The sequence below is a fragment of the Myotis daubentonii genome, chromosome 9 (genome assembly GCF_963259705.1).
Source record: "Myotis daubentonii chromosome 9, mMyoDau2.1, whole genome shotgun sequence".
Lineage (NCBI taxonomy): Eukaryota > Metazoa > Chordata > Mammalia > Chiroptera > Vespertilionidae > Myotis > Myotis daubentonii.
Window position 1 is genome coordinate 49,171,029 of NC_081848.1, and position 16,886 is coordinate 49,187,914.

Here is a 16,886-nt window from a genome sequence, read left to right on the forward strand (position 1 = left end):
TTGCAGAAATGACCGTGAAGGGTTTAGAAGAGTGAAAAAAACTCAGTTGATAAAGCAGTGGCAGATTTTGACAGGATTGACTCCAATTTTGAAAGAAATTCTATTGATGGTAAAATGCTATCAATCAGAATTGCATGCTATACAGAAATTTTTTGTGAAAGCAATCAATGTGGCAAACTTCACTGTTGTATTATTTTAAGAAATCGCCATATCCACCTCAACCTTCAGCAATCGCCACGCTAATCATTCAGCAAGCAGCCTTCAACACTGAAGCAAGACCCTTCATCAGCCAAAAGAGTATGACTAACTGAAGGCTCAGAGGACGGGTAGCATTTTTGAGCAATAAAGTGAAGAAGAAAGGCATGCACTTGTAAGGACTCTATCCTACTTGTATCATTAAAAAAAAATTATAGTATCAAGGGGGGAAATAGTACACTAAACTTATTAAGATCGGAGTTATGTCTCATATAGTAGAAATGAGTTAGGGACAATATCCTAGTGCTTAAAGGGTAAGGTTTTCATTATCCAGAAAGGTTATATGGTGTAATACAAAATAATTTACCCATACCTAATTTACGCATACCATAATCCATAGCTCAAATATTTTAAGAAATTACATTAATGTTTTTATTCCTAACTAGCAATGCTTATTGCTGCATTCATAGCTACATAGTTATTTATAAATCCAATTTCTTTCATCTACAAGTGGAAATCAGTTTTCTATGTAACCTTGAATTGTTACTTAGTCTTCACTAGCCAGAATCCATCCAAAGCTGCACAATAACAGAGAGAATATGAAAAACAAACATTCCGGTGATAATTACTACTGATTTCAGTACAATGGTACAAACACATCCTGTTGATAACTCAAATAGTAAAACATTCTGAAAAATTACTTCCTGATTTTAACTTTTCTTTAGGGTTAAAGTTCTAAAATTCCTAACATAAACACTAACAAATGCATTTGTTTCCCATTTTTTAAAAAAATAGCACCAAGAACTTTTCTCCAGAATCCTCCCCTTTTCTGAATAATAGAACATTATGTCTCAGCTTTCAAATGGGAAAACTGAGAAAATAAAGGCCCCTGTATTAAGACAGGATATATTTTAGAAGCCTTAAACAATTTGTTATAGTCCTTTCTGGTCAAGCCACAATGGAGAGAATATAATAATGGTCATGACTTGACACAAGGCACGAAAAAGATTTATCATTCATCCAATCAATATTTGTTGAGTACCTACTATGTTCTATACACCAGATGACAGCAATGAAGAAAACCAAGATCCCTACCTTCACTGATTCAAGCTTTGTATATTTTATAGTTTAGTTTTGTAACTATCACTGAGAGGCAATTTTAATATATTACAAATTGAGAATATTATTTGCAAATGTTAGAAATGGAAATCTTCTAAGTAAAAAAATAGTTAAGAAATGTAATTGAATTGGGCAATTGTACATGGGTATATTTGGTTTTCTAGGTCTAAGATAATCACATCAGATTATTCCAACACTAAATGGCCTAGATTCCTAGTCTGTGCCTGTTCTGATTCGGTCAGATTAAAATCTACTTTAACAACTAAATTTAAGAACCAGGAAGCAAAAGGGACCTTAGGAGTAGAATAGCAAACAAAGGGGAAGGACAGTATAGAGTAACTGGGGAATTAAAGCAAGAAGCAGAAATAACACTTTTAACTAAAACTTGCTTCTCCCTTCCCCTCCTGTGTTCTACTGTTAAAGCTTTATGGAGCTGTTGAGATACATAAGAAACTGCTAAACTCTAGGGAGGGATATAAATAAATTTGAGGCAGGCTCCTACAAGCTCACAGTTCAGTGAAGACAGCAGATTGGTAAATAAACAGTTAAAACACAAAGGATAGAGACATGAACAAAGTGCCACAGGGCACAAAAAGGGGGCGGTTTGTCCTGCCATAATTCATAAGTTGCATATTCTTAAATGTTGCAGTGGCCATATTTTATATGAAGAATAATCTCTAGAGTGCTGAAAGAGCCAAATATAATTTTAGACAAGAGAACTTTGTGACAATGAAGGATAACCCTTAATAGATATGTTGTCTCAGAGCATTTGCATTTATTAAAGGACTAGAGGCTCGATGCATGAAATTCGTGCAAGAGTAGGCCTTCCTTCCCCTGGCTGCTGGCACCGGCTTCCCTCTGGCACCAGGGACCTGGGCTTCCCTCTGGCCGCCAGCAGGCACCCAGGACTCAGGCTTCCCTCTGGCCCCAGCTTCGTCCGGAAGGACATCTGGTATAATTAGCATATTATGTTTTTATTATTAGAGATAATTTGATACAAAGATAGAGATAGCTATTTAATAGCAGCACTTAAGCACCATACAGAGTAAATGAAAACAGTTTTGAACCAGGATTCTTTGGAACTGTTCTCAAATAATATAATGCAGCAACTACATACTTTATGTGTAACTCTAACAAGCGTAGCACACTCATCAACAAGCACTCAAACGGTCAATCATTGTCTGCCTTTGGTATTTTTAAATAGTTGCCTTTAAAAAACTAGCATAAATATTTAATCTTTAATTTTGAAAAGAAAAGTGATTTACTTCCTGATGACATTCTGAAGACTTTCTACAACCCTATGCTCAAGTATCATCAAACAACTATTGCATGCAGGCCTTTCATGGTTCTACACATTGCTTACTTTTCCCTTATGCCTGGAAAGCCCTTCTCCTCCTTGCTAGCTAGCTAAACATTAGCTCTTGGTATCTCTATTACTGCACTAATTATACTGCACTGCAATTTTAAAAAAATATCTGTTTCTCCACTAGGCTAAAAGTATATCTGGGATAAGAGCTATGATTTTATATATTTACTAGAGGCCCGGTGCACAAAAATTTGTGCACTGGGGGGGGAGGGGGGAGCGGGAGGAGGGGTCCCTCAGCCCGGCCTGTGCCCTCTCGCAGTCTGGAACCCCTCAGGGGATGACCACCTGCTGGCTTAAGCCCACTCCCTGGGGGATTGGGCCTAAGATGGCAATCAGGCATCCCTCTGGCAGCCCGGCAGCCCTCGGGGGATGTCCACTTGCCAGCAGGGAGCAGGCCTAAACTGTAGTCAGACATCCTTAGCGCTGCTGAGGAGGCAGGAGAGGCTCCCACCACCACCGCTGTATTGGCAGCCATCTGCCTGGCTTGTGGCTGAGCAGAGCTCCTCCCATGTGAGAGCGCCCTGACCACCAGAGGGCAGCTCCTGCATTGAGCGTCTGCCCCCTGGTGGTCAGTGTGTGTCATAGTGACCAGTCATTCCCAGTCATTCTGCTGTTAGGGTCAGTTTGCATATTACCCTTTTACTATACTAGAGGCCCAGTGCACAAAACTTGTGCACAGGTAGGGTTTCTAGGCCTGGCCAGCGAGCAGAGCCGATCTGTGGGGCGACCAGCAGGGTGATCGAGGGGCTCCCTGCTGTCACCTGCCTTGGCTGGCCTGCGGCCTGTGGGCAGGTCCTGTGTTGAGCATCTGCCCCTGTTGGTCAGTGCACATCATAGCGACCTGTCCTTCTGCCGATCAGTTGATTTGCATATTAGGCTTTTATTATATAGGACAGCATGGATCCTCAAACTACGGCCCGCGGGCCACATGCAAATACAAACATTGTATTTGTTCCTGTTTTGTTTTTTTATATCAAAATAAGATATGTGCAGTGTGCACAGGAATTTGTTCATAGTTGTTTTTTTTTAAACTATAGTCCAGCCCTCCAACGGTCTGAGGGACAGTGAACTGGCCGCATGTTTAAAAAGTTTGAGGAACCTTGCTATATAGGATAGAGGCCTGGTGCACGGGTAGGGGCCGGCAAGTTTGCCCTGAAGGGTGTCCCGAATCAGGGTGGGGGTCCCGCTTGGGTGCCTGGCCAGCCTGGGTGAGGGGATGATGGCTGTTTGCAGCTGGTCACACCCCCTTCAGGGTGGGGGTCCCCACAGGGGTGCCTGGCCAGTCTGGGTGAGGGGCTGAGGGCTGTTTTCAGGCTGGCGGGTGACTGAAGCTCCCAACCTCTCCTTGTTTTCTTTTTCTTTTTTATTCTGGGATTTATTTACCTTCTATGGCTGTCACTGGAACTGAGAGCCGGCTTTAGCTCTGAGGCTCGGCTCCAGCTCTGAGACCTCGGCTGCTGAAAGCAGGTATCTGGGTTTGTTTTGGCTTCTATAATTGAAACACTGTTGCAGCTCCAGCTCTGAGGCCCGGCTGGCTTAAAGCCGATTTCTGGGGTTTGTCTAGCTTCTATAATTGCAACACTGTTTCTTAGAGTGCAGCTCAGAGGCCGGCAGCAGCAGGCGGGGAACCTTGGCTTCCTCCATCACTGGAGCAAACAAGCCTCCTGTTCGCTTCAGCTGCCTGGCTGCTGGCCGCCATCTTGGTCAGCAGTTAATTTGCATATTGCCCTGATTAGCCAATGGGAAGCGTGTCGGAGGTACGGTTAATTACCATGTTTGTCTATTATTAGATAGGAGATATATATATTATTATTGATAGTATTACAGATGTCTCCCCTTCCCCCCCTTCTCTATCCTCCTCCTCCTAGCTCATACCCACCCCCCCTAGGTCTTCACCACCCTATTACCGTGTCCATAAGCTATGCATATAAGTATAGCTTTTGAGTGCTTTGGTTTACCACTTCTCATCCCCTCAATTCCCACATCGAGGTATGTCAGTCTGCTCCATGCTTTGGTTCTCATTTTGTTGGTCTATTCATTTTATTCATTAGATTCCACAAATAAGTGAGATCATGTGATATTTGTCTTTCTCAGATTAGCTTATATCATTTAGCATAATAGTATCCATGTCCATCTATGCTGTCCCAAAGGTAAGACATCCCTCCTCTTTTTTTTTTTTTTTAAATATATTTTATTGGTTTTTTAGAGAGGAAGGGAGAGGGATAGAGAGTTAGAAACATCGATGAGAGAGAAACATCGATCAGCTGCCTCCTGCACATCTCCTACTGGGGATGTGCCTGCAACCCAGGTACATGCCCTTGACCGGAATCGAACCTGGGACCTTTCAGTCCGCAGGCCGACGCTCTATCCACTGAGCCTAACCGGTTTTGGCATCCCTCCTCTTTTTTACAGATGCATAGTATTCCATTGTGTACATGTCCCACAGCTTTTTAAAAAATATATATTTTTATTGATTTCAGAGAGGAAGGGAGAGCGGTGAGGGGGAGAGAGAGAGAGAAACATCAATGGTGAGAATCACTGATTGGCTGCCTCCTGCACGCCCCACACTGGAGATCTAGCCCTCAACCTGGGCCTGTGCCCCAACCAGGAATCAAACCGTGACCTCTGGTTCATAGGTTGATGCTCAACCACTGAGCCATGCCGATCGGCCCCCTAAGCTTTTTTATTCATTCATCTACTGATGGGCACTTGGGCTGTTTCCAGATCTTAGCTATTGTAAATAATGCTTCTATGAACATAAGGGAGTGCATTGGTGTTTCAGGGGTTTTAGGGTATAGTTCTAGAAGTGGGATCACTGGGTCAAATGGAAGTTCCATTTTTCATTTTTTTAGGAAACTCCATACTGTTTTCCATAGTGGCTACACCAGTCTGCACTCCCATCAGCAGTGAACTTATATTACCTTCTCCCTACATCCTCACCAGCACTTGTTTGGTGATTTTTTGACAATAGTCATTCTGACAGGTGTGAGGTGATATCTCATTGTGGTATTAGTTTGCATTTCTCTGGTGATTAGTGACCTTGAGCATTTTTTCATACATCTCTTAGTCATTTGTATGTCCTTTGGAGAAATGTCTATTCAGGTCCTCTAGGCCTATGATTTTTTATATTTTATTCCTATTAACTAGCACAGGACCTAGTACATGGTAATGGCTTTGTAAACATTTAATGGAAAAAAAACACCTACATTCCTGCAGGTGGGCATTACAGGAACTTTACTCTTTGTGACATTTATTAAAACAAATTAAGTTAGAACTATCTTCCCTAGAGATCATTAGGCCTCTACAGTTGAGTACATATTGTAAGCCATTTCTTCAAAAAAGTGCTCCAGAATAGGCTTGTGAAAAGATTTCATTTGTTTCAAATCACCAAGGAAAACAGCTGATATTCAAACTGTTAAAAAATGATTGACCATAGATATTGTAAAACACCATTCCTTTTTTACCTAGAGGGAATTATGCCATTCATAGTAATGGTCTAATTGATGTATACTCAATTTCTCCAACTAGATATTTTACTCCATATAATGAAAAGGAAAATGCCTATTTCATTTTTCCCATTATAATTGAGGATAACACTAAAATAAGTAATAAATGTTATATAAGTAAACTGGGAAAACTGGAAAAAAATCAATCTAAATTATGAAGCTGCTGGGAAAACTACTTGGCATTGATCTTGGCAATGATTTGTGCATGTGATGCCAAAAGTGCAAGCAGCAAAACCAAAAATAAGCAAATAGGTCTATCAAACTAAAAAGTTTCTGTACAGCAAAAGAAATAATCTATACTAATAAAAGGGTAATATGCTAATTAGACCGGGAGACCTTCCAGGAGATCTTCCAGACGTCTTTCCGGACATTTAAGGGCAATCAGGCCAGAAGGGAAGGGCAGTTGGGGGTGAGCAGGCCAGTGGGGGGGCAATTGGGGGCGAGCAGGCCAGCGGGGGGGCTAGTTGAGGGTGAGCAGGCTGGCAGGGGGGGGAAGTTGGGGGCAAACAGGCTGGGGGGGGCAGTTGGGGGCAAGCAGGCTGGCAGGGGGGTTAGTTAGGGGCAATCAGGCTGACAAGGGGGGGCATTTGGGGGTGAGCAGGCTGGCAGGTGAGCGGTTAGGAGCCAGCGGTCCTGGATTGTGAGAGGGATGTCTGACATCCCTGAGGGGTCTCAGATTGGAGAGGGTGCAGGCCGGGCTGAGGGACACCCCATCCCATGCATGAATTTTATGCACTGGGCCACTGGTCTATCTAATAAGAAATGAATATCCAAATATGTAAGAAACTCATACAATTCACAGAAAATAAAAACAACCAACAAACAATCTGATTAAAAAATGTGCAAAGGCCTTGAATAAACATTTTTCCAAAGAAGACATACAAATGCCAATAGGTACATGAAAAGGTACTCAACATCACAGTCATCAAGGAAATGCAAGTAAAAACCACAATGAGATATTTTATACCTGTTAGAATGATTATTATAAAAAAGAAGAGAGGTAAGTGTTGGCAAGGCTGTGGAGAAAAGAGAACCATTGTTCACTGTTGGTGGGAATATTTCCAGCTATCTTGGAAAACGATATGGAGATTCCTCAAAAATTTAAAAATAGAACTACCATATGATCCAGTCATTTCACATCTGGGTATATATCTAAAGGAAATGAAAACACTACCTCAAAGAGGTATCAACAGCCAAGACATAGAAACAATCTAAGTGGCCATAAGTGAGTGAATGTATAAAGAAAATGTGGTATATATAATGCAATGGAATATTATTCAGCCATAAAAACAAATCCTGCCTTTTGTGACAACATGGAGAAAACTTGAAAGCATTATGCTAAGTGAAACAAGTCAGACAGACTAGAACAAATATTTCATGTCCTCACTTCTATGTAGATATAAACTCATACAAATAGAGAGTTGAATGGTTGTTGCTAAAGTTTATGGGAAATAGGAAAATGTTGGTAAACATCCCAGGTATAACATGAATAAATTCTGGGGATCTAATGAACAGCATGGTGACTATAATTAACACACACACAATAATTATGTGAGGGTATGGAAGTTTAACTAACCTCACTGTGGTAATCATTTGGCAATACATAAGTGTATCAAGTCATCGCATTGTAAACCTTAAACTTACATGTATTATATGTCAATATATCTCATTAATAAAGCTGGAGAAAAGAATAAATACAGATGATACAAGACTAATGTTGTTTGACTAGGAAAATAGAGTGACAATGGCTGAAGGCCCAACATCATTTTAGTCTGTGATTTTTAAAATGTCTAATAAGTAATATACTGTAAACACTGGGATTAACTATTCTAAAACTAGTGTGTTTGCAGTTAAAATCCAAATTTTATGAATACGTATGACAACAGATGTTATGAGAATTTCACAAAATTATTTGGGGCAAGGAGAGACACCTGAGTTAAACAGCTATGGATTCCATTAAAAAATCAGAGGGGCTATAAAAGCCAGCTCCTATGAATACAATCTTATTAACATAATAAAAACTACAGCCTTTCACACTTATTGCACAAATCTTCAGGTAAACAAAAATAGTTCACATGATCTGCAACAAGAAACAAACAAAGAAAGATGGCAAGTAAGAAATGAAAGTAATTAACAGGAAATTATGGTGAATGAATGAGATGGGTGATCGTGGAAGTCCATGTGATGATTGCAGGCAAACCCAGAGAACTCTCAAAATGTAGAAAACAAATTTATTATCGTAACAATCCTTAGAGAGAAGAAGCAAGGAAATGTTATCATAAAATGAGACCTTTCACAGGAAAACTAGTCAAGGCTACAAAAGAATCTTATAGTCCTATCTGCTTCCTGTCTGTGCTTTGTAAAATCCACCCCCACCATCCACCCCCAACCCAGATAGTGAACTCTGATAATGGTCTAACATTGGCTTTCAACAACAGTCCAACTGAAATGACTGGTGATAAGAGCATGCCTTTAGACACAATTATCAGTACCACATGCTCTAGAAACTACAACTCTGCATACAGCGCTGTTTCAGGGGCAGCTTTCTTTATCCTTTCCTGTCTTATCTTTTCCTCAGTCTTTCCCTGAAAAATTAACTTTTGAATATGTAAGCAAAATACTTAAGAGTAAAAGAATGAAATTTGATCTTCAAATGAGTAATCATCATGTGTTTTTGGCACACTTCATCCATTCACAGAATATCTCCTAATAAATGAAAATTGCCATTCTCTTCATGGCTAGCACATTCATTCATTAATTGAACAAACACCGATTCCTTCTGTACCCAAAGCACTATGCCAGACATATGGGACACAAATAATAAGTTCTATTATTCTTTGCTTATTCTCTTATCATAAAGGCAGTTCTTGAAGCCACAGTCTAGTAAGGGAAAACTCCGTATTAATAAATAGGGGGAAAATGTAGAGAAGAATTGCTATACAATCCCTGGAAATATCTGGGAATCAATATATCAACCCTGTACTGCCTATCTCTAGACATTTTGTTATTTGAAAAAAATAAAATCTCTAATTTGTTCAAGCATTGCACTTAAAAATTAAGTTATATATATAAAGTTATATAGTTTTACAAGTTTTGAAAAACATTTTTATTGAGATAAAACACAAATATAGAAAACCATAGAAATTAAATGCACAGCTTAGTGAATATGTTATAAACATGGGGAATGAATGAAATGGGTGATGGTGGGAGATGGTGAAACACTACCTAGATCAAGAAGAACTTTGCCCTTTTTTTGGCTTTTTTTCCAGCTACATTTGAATTACAAAACAAGCAAACTTACTGTTGGCATTGGCTTACTATTCCACTGTACCCATATCAAAGGATAATTTAAAAAATTATAGAATTTTAATTTTTCTGAAAATTAAGAATTGGTTTTGTTTAATCCTAATGAATCATTGCATGAAAAGGAAAGATTGATAAAGCAAACTTTAAATAAATATTTATAAAATCTTTATCATTTTACCTGTGCAGCTTGTCTCATTCGAAGTTCTTAGATGTTCCTGGAGCCTATTATTACTAGACTAGGGGCCCGGTACACGAAATTCGTGCACTGGGTGTGTGTGTGGGCGGGAGTGTCCCTCAGCCCAGCCTGCCCCCTCTCACATACGGGGAGCCCTCAGGCGTTGACCCCCATCACCCTCCAATCGCAGGATCGGCCCCTTGCCCAGGCCTGACGCCTCTGACAGAGGCGTCAGGCCTGGGCAGGGGACCCTCATTTCCCCCCATCACTGGTTCTGCCCCCAGCCCAGGCCTGATGCCTCAGCCAGAGGTGTAGACGCCCATCACCCTCTGATCGCCTGATCAGCCCCTTGCCCAGGCCTGATGCCTCCGCCAGAGGTGTCAGGCTTGGACAGGGGACCCCCATCTCCCCCTGATCACTGGCTCTGGCCCCCGCCCAGACCTGAGGCCTCTGGCCCAGGAATCATGCCTGGGCAGGGGACCCCCATCTCCCTCTGATCACTTGCTCCACCCCCCGCCCAAGCCTGACGCCTCTGACCCAGGCTTCAGGCCTGGGCAAGGGGACCATCATATCCCCCCAATCCCCGGCTCCGCCCCCCACCCAGGCCTGATGCCTCGGCCAGAGGAGTTGACCCTCATCACCCTCCGATCACCAATCACCGGATCGGCCCCTTGCCCAGGCCTGAGGCCTCTGGCAGAGGTGTCAGGCCTGGACAGGGGACCCCCAGCTCCCCGTGGTTGCAGGCTCCGCCCCTGCCCAGGCCTAACACCTCTGGCCTAGGCGTCCGGCCCGGGCAGCGGGGACCCGCAGCTGCAGCGGCCCCGCGATCGTGGGCTTCGCTTTAGGCCCAGGCAAGGGACCCCTAGCTCCTGGGACTGCCAGCTTTGACCGTGCCCAGCTCCCATCGCTGGTTCCACCCCTACTTCCTGCTATCACTGGCCAGGGCGGCAAAGGCACCTGATTCTCTGATCATGGCTGGGGGGCAGCTCTTAGCTCCCCCCTGGGTTTCCGATCACTGTCAGTGGCAGGGGGCTTCTTCCTGCTTTCCCTTTCGCCTCCCTGCATTGTGCCTATATATGCAAATTAACCGCCATCTTGTTGGCAGTTAACTGCCAATCTTAGTTGGCAGTTAACTGCCAATCTTAGTTGGCAGTTAATTTGCATATAGCCCTGATTAGCCAATGAAAAGGGTATCGTCGTACGCCAATTACCATTTTTCTCTTTTATTAGATAGGATTAGATAGGATTCTACCATTAAAGTCTTTATAATGGATCAGCAAAATAGGACACTACACCTTTGATTCTATTTAATAAAACAGATTCCAACTTCCAGCACACTCTGTAGTAATTCAAAGATTACCACTTCCAGGGGAGAAGAGAAGAGTTTAGAGTTTGAACTATTGCGGGGAGGCAGATGTAAAGGGGAAGAACCACTGCTCTGGGCTTGGTATCACCAGCCATCTTTATTAGGATACTAGAAAACTCTACTTATGTTTTTTTTAAATTTTGTTTTATTGCTTAAAGTGTTACAAAGAGTATTACATATGTCTCCTTCTACTTATGTTTAATCTCTTCTAAGGCTTTCTAAATTTGACTGATTGAAATAGCAGCAGAAGAATAAGGATGGAGTCACTAATGAAAAAGAAGTGGTAAGGTACAGAGCTGAACAAGGAGCAAAATTTGTGCAAGGAACTAAAAATTCTATGGAGAAGCAAGTATGAAACCCAGGGCAGGAAAGGTTATAACTGGAAAAAGACAAACACAGATGGGGAACAATGACAAAGACTGAATCAAAGAGAGGGGGCACTCATGCGCAGTCATATATAAAGGGCAATTAAGTGGTAAAGTAATTGGGAATCTGACATGCTTACTGTTAAGTTACATTACTCCTAAAATGAAGCACAGAGCTGTCCAATGTACAGAGAGCACTTCTAGTGCCTCCCCCCAATTCTTTATCCTAGCCATTAGTCGGATAAGGACGACAAGATTTTTAGTTTCATCAGACAAAATTCTATAAAACTAATTCATCTAAGGAAAAGCAAAATACACTATCTTTTCATCTTTTAAAGCATAAAGAAAATATGTCTACTTTTGAAAAATCTAATTGACTCCAGAGTAAAAAGGACCTTGGTTAAAGTGTTTTGTGTGTTTTCTTTTAAAAAAAAAAAAGTATTAGCCATGTAATCATATATTTTACATATCAGGTATATAATGGTTTGCTTTTTATTTTCTTGATTCAGGTCAGGTGACGTGAGCTTAAAATAAATCTTTTTTTTGTTTTTGGTAGGCTTCCACAAGAGGAGTTTGAAAGTCGGAGCGCATACCCAACTGCTGGAACAGGAGAGCCACACTAGCGCCTGTGACAGGAAGACTGTCATGCAAAGGGGTCTGGATCAGCTGCCTATCTCCTGCGCCCAAGGAGAACAGCTTCTGCAGAATAGGGAAAACACACACAAACACATCAATGATTTCTTGCCAGACATTTTCTTAAGGTAAAAAAAAAAAAATCCCTTTGTTGTTCAGATTTTGAGCCAATGATGAACATATTAAGATCCAATTAATAGATGCAAAGGGTGATAACATAATCCAAAACATTCAAGTTACTCTGTGCCCAAGTGAATATGTACAAGAAAATCCAGTAGTTGAAAATTTAGTAACAATGAAATACAAAATCATTGCCAATCATACTTAACTGAAAAATAATAAAATGTTAAAGTCAACATTTATATGCCAATTATATCTCAATAAAACTGGAAAAAATAAGAGAAATATAATATGAACCATATATGTAATTTTAAAATTTCTAGCAGCCACAATAAACATTTTTTTAAATTAAAAAATAAACAAAATAAAGTCAACAAAAATTCCACTAAAATAAAGGCCTATAAAACAATTACACTGCTTTAAAGGTTAGATTCAATTGTGACCAAACTCACATTTCAAATTCTACCTTTGGAGCACAGGTAGAAGAGTAAGGAAGGCAAAAAGGGGGATAAAAACTTAAAATAACAAAAAACACTAGGACACACAGAAGACCATTAAAAAGGCAAAACACAGTGAAAAAAATGGTAATGTCTTTGTAAATAATCTTGGCCAGACTGAGGTTAAATCATGTAATTTACATAAGAATAAGCAAATTAAGTGATCAACTAATCAATTCTAGGGCTTAAGAAAAGAGTCTTTAAAAAAAACGTATGCTGCCTTAGGAACATTAAATCTAGAGCTGAGGTTCTTATTTTTATATTTCAGATACAGCGATGATAATCTTAAAACAGACAGAAGATGAAAATCACATGACCACTTTGAGAAAGTTTTATGTTAGTAAAAGAACTTAATTTAATTTCTCATTTGAGGCTCAATCTATGGCAAAATCCTGGGGAAAATTTCAGGTATAGATTATACTTTCCAAAGATCTGTAAATTTGGATCATGGTCAATATTGCTATTATTAAAGATAGCAAACTGAAATAAGAAAAATAAACCCTTTCAAATTTAAATGTAAGCTATTCTATTAAAGATTACACACAACACTCAAAATCGCTTTAGGACCACATATAATTACTGTTATTCAGGGAAATGAATTAATGATTCTATTCAAAAATAATTATAAGATTACAAAAAACTGTTTTGAAAATTTTCTTAATGTTATCTAATTTTTTCACTCAAAAATTTTCTGATTTAATTAAATGAGGTATAACTATATAGAGGAATAAAAGGAGTGTAAAGAACACATTTTAAAAGTTCACTTTAAAAAGTATATTCCCAAGAAAATGTAAACTGGAGTTCAAGTTACACAAAATATGACTTCTAATTATGCTATGTGAAAGGTGACCCCTGTGTTAAAATTAACCTCATGACCTAAGAAAAGAATGGAATCTTGGGTCTCTAGAAGGCAGACCATAGGGACAATGCTTAACTAAACTAAAATCCTCTTTAAAATGAAAATATTTAAAGAATTCTTTTTCCCCCCTTTCTTCACAAATTAAATTAACTGAGAGAGAGGATAAGAGAAACAGGCACTCGCCACTACCTTTTATATTCAATTTACCTGAGACCCTCCAGCCGCTGGGACAAGGCATGCACACAGGTTTGCAATGAGACTTTCCAAAGAGACATTCAGACTGTCCACATATACAGTGTAGATCAAACCCAGGCAAGCCTGCAAAGGGAGATGCATGCAGTTAGCTCATGAAAAGAGTAGGCACTACAAATAAATTGCTGTGACATCTGCCCCTAGGACAATTTCTCTTTGAACCTAGCAGAACACATTGGACAGTGACCATGAAATAAATTTTAAGCAGCAAATGTTATTAAGTTTATTAAGTTTTCCTCCAGAACCAGAACCTCTAAATGAGCTTTTGACAGGAGCTTATAAAAAGCAGAAATCCATCATTTGTAAAACAGGTGTTTGTGCTGAGATAACCACTCTAGCAAATTTGTGGGTCTTAAAACTGTTGTTGTGTGTGGGTTCTTTTTTGGTCTCAACTTATTTTGCAAAACATCAAATTTCAAGATAAACATTTAGAAATTTTATCTTGTTTTGTGATTCTTATAAATTCAGAACATTTATTCTATATAACAATGTAACTTATATGAATTATTACAAAAAGAAAAAAATAGAGACAAGATATGATTAACACTTTAAACTCAGAAGAAAGTAGGTGATAAAAAGGAAGACAAAGTGCAATCTTTATGAATCTTTCAGCGTATTAAATGTTGTAACTCCAAAACATTATTATTTGTTAGGAATCACCTCACTGTCATTGAAATACTAACACCAAGTTAATTTTTCTAAAATACATATAATCTCAACAATATGGAAAAGTATGCCAGAAAATATGATTAATTTCCCAAATCCTTGGGAACTTTTTGGGTATAATTTATATTTCCAAAGAACAATAATTTTGGACCATGATAACATTACTAAAACTAAAGGTAGCAACTGAAATAAGAAAAAAATAAGCCCTCTTCTTTCAAATCCTTCATATATTTATATCTAAATTAAAACCTGTTCTTACATTTGAAAATTCTGAGTGTCTAGAAAGCAAAATATCTGAAAGTTAAAAATATTCTAAAGCTATTTTGGCAAGGGTAGGATCAGAAAGAACTATTTGAAAACACAAATACCCCTCATTTCAACCTGGATTAAACAAAAGAAGGTGAATAAAAATACACAAAGTAGTTATATTACTAATGTATTTTAAATATGCTACAGGTAATCAAATTATTTCTTTAAGATATTTACAATTTGGAGTCAGTAAAAATGTTTTGGAAAAAAGCACTACATTCTTAAAACTTAAATAGTCACATTAACTTTCTCAGTTATTTATTTCATCCAATATGAAAATATGTCTGCTGTTAACAGTAATTTTATTGACAAATTCCCACATCAATTTATTTTAGCTATAAAGATGTTTTAAATACTAAGAACTTGTTACCATGGCTCAAAACAGATTTATACAATAATATATGTCAATGATGACAATGAGGAGTTCTTTACCCTAAAAATTTCTGGATAATATAATCTGGATACCAGCACCAGGCTTTTGGGAGCAAACACTTCTGCAGGCTGAATTAAACCAGTCACTTCCACTTCACCTTCAATCTCTTCCTTCTTTGTTCCCTAGAAAAAGAGGTACCATAATCAACACAGAATTTCCTAGGTTTATAACTCACAAAAGAAAGACATATACACTTCCATATAATTTACAAAATCCAAATTTAATTCAAAATAATTTATAATATAGTTTACAAAACTGAAACTAAAAATAAATAGCATACTTTGAAAGGCATCAAAATTATAAATCAGGACACACTTATTTCATTTTTGAAAAGCTCCAAATATATGCCACAACTTTATTTGAGCATCTGGTTTCTGTGTGAGGTACCAGTAATAAAAGGTAAATTAGACATATTCAACTTACTTAAATAGCAATTCCAAAACTAAAAAGTACATTCATTTAAATGGAAAGTCAGCATAATGATCTCCAGTTCCATCCATGCCATTGCAAATGGCAAGAATTCCTTCTTTTTTACAGCAGCTTAGTATTCCATTGTGTAGATGTAACACAGTTTTTTAATCCACTCATCTGCTGATGGGCACTTAGGCTGTTTCCAAATCTTAGCTATAGTAAATTATGCTGCTATGAACATAGCTAAATAAGCCCATCAGAGAAAGATAAACATCACATGATCTCACTCATTTGTGGAATATAATGAACAACATAAACTGATGGGACAAAAACAGATCCAGAGACAGAGAAGCATCGATCAGACCATCAAACCTCAGAGGGAAGGTAGGGGAGGGTGGGGGTAAGGGAGAGAGATCAACCAAAGGACTTGTATGCATGCATATAAGCCTAACCAATGGACACAGACAACAGGGGTGTGAGAGTATGGGGGGGGGGGGGATAAGGACATATATGCAATACCTTAATCAATAAAGAAAAAAATGGAAATAATTTTAAAAAATAAATGTAAAGTCAATTTTCAAGAAAAATCTGTTTTAGAAGTCAGGCACTAATTTTAATTTCTGTTTTCCTGCTTGTCTAAATCTTTTAAACAAAAGTGATATTCATTTAGAATTCCAAGGCTTGCAGAATGCTCCATGCTCTCGGAAGTAAAGCACAATCAGCTCTAAATTCCTTTTGGCCCTAAGCAACAAAGTTGATTTTTTAAAAAGAAAGAATATTTTTATACACAAAACTAATTCCAGAATGAGCTTCATGCCCCTGAACTGTACATTTAAAAATGGTTAAAATGGCAAAATTTTTGTCATATATATTCTAGCACAATAAAAACATGTAAAATAAAAAAAATTAGTTTCAATCACTAAATATTATTTGTTAATTAAATAAACTTTGAACAATATATTCTCGTTTATTAATAAACATTTCCTGTGCACCTATTGTTCCATAATCTACACTAATAAAAGAGAAACATGGTAATTGGCGTACGACCGCTACCCTTTTCATTGGCTAATCAGCAAGATATGCAAATTAACTGTCAGCCAAGATGGCGACCAGCAGCCAGGCAGCTTGAAACTAACATGAGGCTTGGTTGCCTCAGTGATGGAGGAAGCCAAAGTTCCCCACCTGCGACTGCAGGCCTCTGAGCGGGCAGTTTAAGAAACATTGTAACAAATACCGCCGGACATCAGCCAGCAGGATCGCAACATTGTATGCAAAGGCCAGAAACCTACTTTCAGCCTGGAGGCCTAA

The 16,886-nt window shown here is 38.8% G+C and overlaps 1 protein-coding gene across 6 annotated transcripts in view; it reads right to left on the reverse strand.

The window, feature by feature from the left end:
- The window catches only part of SBF2 (SET binding factor 2), a 382,686-nt gene that overhangs the window by 181,809 nt on the left and 183,991 nt on the right, over window positions 1-16,886 (reverse strand). For all 6 annotated transcript variants that reach the window (XM_059708873.1, XM_059708876.1, XM_059708875.1 and 3 more), the window contains 3 exons: window positions 15,167-15,289; window positions 13,715-13,825; window positions 11,992-12,097 (listed from right to left, as the gene is read on the reverse strand). In XM_059708873.1, the coding sequence (XP_059564856.1) occupies window positions 11,992-12,097; window positions 13,715-13,825; window positions 15,167-15,289 (340 nt within the window). The remainder of the gene's footprint in view (window positions 1-11,991; window positions 12,098-13,714; window positions 13,826-15,166; window positions 15,290-16,886) is intronic.